This window comes from Mytilus edulis, chromosome 12 (genome assembly GCF_963676685.1).
Source record: "Mytilus edulis chromosome 12, xbMytEdul2.2, whole genome shotgun sequence".
Taxonomy (NCBI): domain Eukaryota; kingdom Metazoa; phylum Mollusca; class Bivalvia; order Mytilida; family Mytilidae; genus Mytilus; species Mytilus edulis.
In genome coordinates, this window is record NC_092355.1 from 70059916 (window position 1) to 70067095 (window position 7180).

The 7180-nt window shown below is 31.7% G+C and overlaps 1 protein-coding gene across 6 annotated transcripts in view; it reads right to left on the reverse strand.

Moving 5' to 3' along the window:
• LOC139499016 (diacylglycerol kinase theta-like) overlaps positions 1 to 3833 on the reverse strand; it is a 46842-nt gene extending 43009 nt beyond the window's left edge. For all 6 annotated transcript variants that reach the window (XR_011658076.1, XM_071287674.1, XM_071287672.1 and 3 more), the window contains exons 1-2: positions 3452 to 3833; positions 429 to 508 (exon numbers count right to left, since the gene is read on the reverse strand). Coding sequence is in view for 5 of the 6 variants with exons in the window: in XM_071287674.1 (XP_071143775.1) it covers positions 429 to 508; positions 3452 to 3617 (246 nt within the window). In the remaining variant the exon portion in view is untranslated. The remainder of the gene's footprint in view (positions 1 to 428; positions 509 to 3451) is intronic.
• Between the last annotated feature and the right edge of the window lie 3347 nt (positions 3834 to 7180).

A 7180-nucleotide genomic window follows, 5' to 3' on the forward strand; every position in this document is an offset into this window, starting at 1 on the left:
CTTATCTGTATGACGTCATGTCAAACTTATACTCTGTATGACGTCATTTCAAACCTCCTTATCTGTATGACGTCATGTTACATAAAAAAATCTACGTGAAGTATTATGTATATAATAAAGTGTATATGATATGGCTTTTTCAATATCACACACCGTATCAACCCTCAACCAATATAATCCCTCAAGCAGAGCTCTTGGGATTACATGGGTGTCCCTGGTTGATACGGATGTGATATTGAAAAAGCCATATGATATTCTCTATTTATTAAAGTTTCAACATAATTGCTGAAAATTCATCATTCAGGGGCAATAACTCCTATATGATGATTTTTTTTTCAAATTCTCTGCTAATCTTTATTTGGTGTTGGCAGTTATCGTCTATCTATTTTAACTTTCATACATTCATGCATAAGCAATTAAAAACTTACCTTAATCAAATTAGTAGCAATACTAGAACAAGCTGAGACAACTGTTTTTAAACATCTTTCATGGACAACAAAATTACAAACTGAAAAAAAATATGTATATATACATTTTTAGTTTGTATTTCACTCTTTAAAATGTACATATATTTAAAAATTTATATCTAATCCTTTAAATTTTTTCATTTTCATTTTTTTAATTTTATTTTGTACATGTTGTACATTGATTTTCAAATCAAAGATTCAAGTTGAGTGCACCTGCCTCATGCTACATAAAAACTCAAAATCTTAGTGTTGACAGGCTAGTGATACAGTAGTTTTAATTACTTAGACCACTAGGCCACAAAAGCCCCCTGTACTATCCCATCCCTAAATAATGCTAAAGGGCACCGGCTCAGACATTGTCAGACCACCATTTTTAATAATTAGAGAAGCTTTAAGTCGATCACTTAAGATATACTTCTATTAGAGTGTAAAGCTGGACAGAAGGACATTAGTAAAAGGATAGTATTTATATATTCTACCTCTGTCAGTCGAATACAATACTTCTCCACTCATAATCATGGTGATAGTTATCATGGTTATATTTTAAAATTTTAAAAATAAGACTTGTAATATTTAAAATTTAAAATTAAGAAATAACTGTTGCAAGCTATACTTTATTGTAGTTTTAACATGTATAGGCATTATATTCGTGATTATTTTTGCCTGAGTGATAGTGAGTAAGCTCTTCCATGAAATGTGATTTTTCAGAGGGAGGAATTTTGAACAGCCAGCATAAGCGGTTGTCGTATCTAGGTCAAATGTGTCAATTTCGAATTGCAACACTTATAGTCATAATAAATGAATTAGTAACAACATGTGCATCATTTAAGAGGTTGGAAGTTTTTTAAGTTAATCAAATATATTAAATGCATGCCAGTTTGATAAAATTCATTATTCTGCAGTAGTCAATTTACGCATGTGCTTACAAATTTTATTGGATTTAGAGCATGGGTTTATTCACAAAGCGAATGAAGCAAGTCATATTATGATGCTAAGAATTTAGTATAAACAAGGAGTAAGAACAAAGACTGGTCGGCTCGGAGGTAAAACAATGTGTCCAGTAAGGGGGACATGTCTTTAGGCAGACTGGTACCTTGTGGTAATTACGGACTGTTAATCAAGCTCAGTGTGTTAGTCTAGAACAAAGTAGGGTTCATCATATTCATATTTATATCACAGTAACATGATCTCATTCTGAATCTACATTTAAGTTGCCACTGGAAGTTGAACAGCCATCAATTCATCCACTTAAAAACACTTATATTTTCAATTGTAATTGTCAAGAGTAGAGTACTATATATATATATATTTATATATATATGGTATTGCATGAAATGCAGTGCTGGGATCTGTTTTTCAAATGATTTAGAGGATATTATACGATCTTCACAAAGGATATGAACTAATACTCCCTGTCAGTTTCTATTACATCCTAAAGCAAGAAACATAGGTAAATATAATACTAGATATGATTCAAAAATGGAAACAGTCTATGAGTTTTTCTCATTGTTGGAGGTTAGGTTGTACAATGTACGTTGACCTTCAGTTGTTAACATCTATGTCATTTGGTCTCTTGTAGAGAGTTGCCTCATTGGTCATAATACCACTTCGTCTTAAATGTCATTCACTAGTTTGCTAATCAAATAAAAGAGAATTTAAAAATTTCAGTTTCATTTCTAATATAAGTTGTACAAGTGTCTACCATTTATATATTCTTTTCTGAAAATGACAGTAAACAAATATTTTTTTGTTTTGCCTTAGGAATCTATATTTAATTTGAATACATTGGTTTCCAATCCTTCTATAATTAATTCGTTTCCTTTCAATTGACCCTAATAAACAAAATGTATGACCACTACGTAGTACAACACCCATATCATTATTCAAAATTGTTTGATGTGGCAAACGTTTCATATTTCTGAACAGCATAATGACGTATCACACAAAAAGTGTTGCACTGTCTAGCCTAGAATGTACAAATGTAAGACAACCTCTGACTCTGTTTATGGTAAGAAATGTCTCTTTATTTTTCTGTTCAGGGCTGTATTACAATTGCCTCAGTAATTATTCCATTTGTATGATAAGAAAATAGCAGAGTAAAATAATAAATTTTATCTATGTGAATTTGAAACTAAATGTGAGGGACCTCTTAGCTTCCCTATTTCTATTTACTAGACTCTATACCAGTGTGTGAGAAAAATGAAGTGTGAATGAATTAGACAGGATATTCATAAGTTGCCTGAATGGCCAATTAACAATAAATGATAAATATAATTCTTATAAATGTATAATATCATTGTGTATTTGTTTCAGAAAACCAACTCAATTTTGTCCAAATCAAATATATAAACAAGCCTCCCCCTTTTCATATATGTGAATTATTTATGTAAGGTGCATACCTAGTTGATAATATAAATTAATTCATGTAATTTGTAATGATAAAACAATTTTACATTATACAAATGTGTAAAATATCTTTAATTTCATTAAGAATACTTATAATCCAATGTTATTGTGATGAAAAAGGCAGAAAATCAACAAACTATCACATTTTTATTCAGCATTCTTTATAAATACATACATATGCAAATGTAAATTGCATTTTAAATGAGGTCAATACAGTATGAAATTGATGATGTTGTTTCAATTGTGGTAAAAACATGCAGGAAATGAATTAGGTCAGGTGACAATGAATGAAATATTTTGACATGAATGAGTGGGTTCAATTGTTTATCAGGAAAGCTTGTTTATTATTGACTTACAAACCAATAAACATAAAGCACATTATAAATTCGCCTCGTCACCTAGTATACAAATCAAATTTATATGTACGATTTTAATTGCAGAAAATTGATTAAACCATTAATGCATCTAAATAGCATTACCTGGTCCAATTAATAAACGTGTGTACTTTATTTTTCACCGTATTTTAATGAGGTGGCGTTCAACCGGCTGTTTATACTGACATCTTGGAGGGACCTTACCTTCACAGACGAATCCTTGCCCTATAAGCCCCCATAACATATCGGTACAATGATGACAATAAGTGGGCTTGTGAAAAGTCTTCTTGATGAAAAAATGCCCGTGTCCGGGGTCGTCCGGGGTAATTCCTCCACCCTGTCCGCGGACCATGTTTTCCGAATCATCCATTAGAACGGAGATGATCAACCTTCAGTGACAATACACATCTCCAATTCAGCTTTGTCCGGGCGAAACAATTCGTGAACAGGTGGATTGAAAACATGGAAAATGTACTAAACACTTCATTTTGAGGTTTTATATATTCCAGTGAGTTGAAAAACATGTATTAACTGTCTTAATCGAACCATTTTTACTCTTCCACGGAAATGAGGGATGTGACATGAAAAAGAGGCTACATTCCGCGGAGAGTCGGATTCAAAGCCTGCGCCGGGGGATGCTGAGCAATCGATCGATGCCATTGATCTTACAAATATAATACGAAGAAAATAGAACATTAGCTTCGAATTTTCTTTAAAAACAACCAAATATATGCCGAATTTATAAGCTACTTAGAATGTGATTGATTGATTTGTGAAATTTAAATAAAGATTTTCTAATTATATGCACACACATAGAATACTATTTTGCAATTTATAGACAAACATTGTTGCAATCATTATCAATCAATATATTTATGTATAAATATATGTCCAATCAATTTATTTGATATAAATTATTTTGTTCAAATCAAGAATATTTTATACCTATTACAAATCCTTGTTTAAAATGCAATTCCTAAATTCAATTTCTGTTTAATTTTATCATGTTTATATCATATATATTTTATCATGATGATTTTGATTTTTTTTTGTGTGTTATTAATCCATTTTAGAACAGTTAAACTGTGATATAATATTTAAATATTTTTAAATAGTTATCTGAAAACAAGCGCGGACGTCAACGAAAACGTTTCATAATATTTCAACATTAACGCGGACGTCATCGAAAACATGTACCATATGAATTCATAAATTTGATATGAAACAGACGTTACGGTAATCGGTGATAGGTTTTCGTTGTCCTGTATATTTTATTTCCCAAATTACATAAACTAAGAAAATGTGTAACTACAAGAAATAGACAATTTAATAATTGATCTGGATTGGGTTTACCAGAGACATATACATATGTGTATATATGTCTCTGGGTTTACCAAATAGAGAATGATTTGGAAAAAACATGAATAGAGAAAAATGGGGGGAGGGATAGAGAAATAATAGGGAGAAAAAGTATGAAAATTAATTGCAGAGAATGAAGAATTTAGTTGATAGAAAATAGAAAATCGAATTAAGCGTAAAATCATTTTTATGCGATAAACAGAATAACCTTTATTCTGAATTTAATGAAAATGTACTAGAAATTATCGTGGGGGGGGGGGGGGGGGGGGGGATTGAAAACTATTGGCAAAAAATAAATAGAAAAAATGCATAACAAGTTAAAATGAAGCAAAGTCACCCTGTAAGGTCAATCACTGAGTATCAACATTTTATTTACATCATTCATATGTAATCTAAAGCCAATTTCCGCCGTATACCACAAACTACTTAAAACCTTTACTATAAATTCTTCCTTACATAAATTTATCATGTAACGAAAATTGGTTTTGAAATTTTTGAATGTTCTTATTATAAACAGAGACATCACTCTGTTATAAACGAGATTTATATTTTAATTTTTACAGAGCCCGTGAATTTAGAAACGGTCATTGGAAACTTGTCGATCTTTTAAACAGATTTTTTTTTCTGAAAGGTTGTCATTTCAACACCGCATATCTTTGAATATTGTCTTTGTTTTTGTATCAACATTGAAATATAACTAAATAAGTATTCCTAGTGCAGTTATGAACACTTAATTACGGTCCTATTGGTATTTACATTTTATTGCACACGACCGGCTATTACGTGCATCGGAGTAAAACTAGCTAAAGACTTATTTCATTCTGATCTAAAACAAACTAATTAAAAAATCAGAATTCATGCAACTCGCGTGCTCGTCAAATAAGGATAACAAAATCAGAGATCCATCTTTTACTTAGATTGGACTGACTTGACGAAACTGCTGGCCATCACGGTAGGCCATATCAACCACACTGGCCTGTGAACATTTTCAATTTACGGGACAATCCCCTTGGAGAGATGTTGACACAAAATTTTAAAGCATCAATTTCATCGACTGAATTCCCAAAACAGTTTTCATATTCATTTAAATCAACGAATATATGGAATTAATTGAAAGGTTATTTTGTGCTCCACACCTCACCACCGCCTGGGAATTTTTGAGAAGATGGTAGACATATGCATGACGTTCTGGACAACAAATAAATCTAAAGACAAAAAAAAGCCTGACCAATTAACGGAGCTTAAAATTGCCTTTTTAGGGAAAAACTATTTAAGGTTAGGAAATGGCTAACTAAGCATAAAATGAAATCTCCTGCATGAGACCGTACAAAAAAGTAAAAACTTAAAGGTTCAGTAGTTCTGTGGGTTTTACAAGACAAGAAAATAATGATAAGAGAAAAATGCCCAAAAAATATGAAATAAAGAGAATACGAGTGTGTAAAAGAGATGATGATTATTGTAGTAAATAAAAAGAATAATACTGTCTACAAATCGAATGTACAGAATAAATTTAAGAAATCTGATTACAGAAGGATTCAATAAATTTAATAGTGAAATCAATTCATTAGATTTACAGAACAAGCGCTATTTTAAAAGAGAAAAATCTAATCTTCCGGTATCTTTAAAAATACATTGTGGGCCTAAACGTTAATTATACTACTTTTATGGGCCAATTTAATGCTTCCAAAATTTTAGCCTCAACTGGTGTTCTTACAAGTGGTTCTTCTCAATAATACAGTACTTCAATACTTATACTTATATATCTTGGGTGTAAACACATACATCCTATAACATCTCACCATACACATGTGTTTAAAGGTTCTAACACAACCATGCATGTGTGCATTATTATCATAGCAAACCAATTTCGAGGGTGAGGTGAATGTGACCACGAATTTTGATTTCAACGAAGTAAGATTTTTCTATATGCTTGTATTCTGACTTTGGAAAACCACGAAAATACAATTTTCCATTAATCCATTCAGACTATTTGAATTTCAATTTACTCAAATCCTTAGGGTGACTGGGATCAAAAAATTGTAGCTTTGATCTTCCTACGATCAGCATAAGAACTCTTGTAAAAGTGGTTGTCCGTTTGTATGTTCGGGATGTTTAACGCAGCCATGTCCGGTCAGAATTAGAACATTAACTAGGATTCCTCGTGCAAAACTCTATGAGAGGTCCCTCGGTTACCTGTTGCCGATGGCTAAATTTCTGTTACAATTTAAAATGATTTTTTTTTCCAGAAGCATTACAAATTTATAACTAACTCTTTCAGATAAAACACAGGCAAACAAACACACAAAGACGAAAAAACATGCATGGGACATACAACCTGATTTCGCACAGTACAATGATTTAGTCTGATCAATCGAATTTTAATATAAACCTAAAATCTAGCCCCCCCCCCCCCCCCCCCCCTGCGTTAGCCTTTCTAGATCGTTTGTCGTAAAACTTAAACACAGTAAAAAAACATGAATACCATTAAGCTTAACGAAGGAATATAAAAGAATGTCAACGGACAAAATTCATATTGCTTCTAAAAGGACAATAGCTTATCAAACACTTCAAACG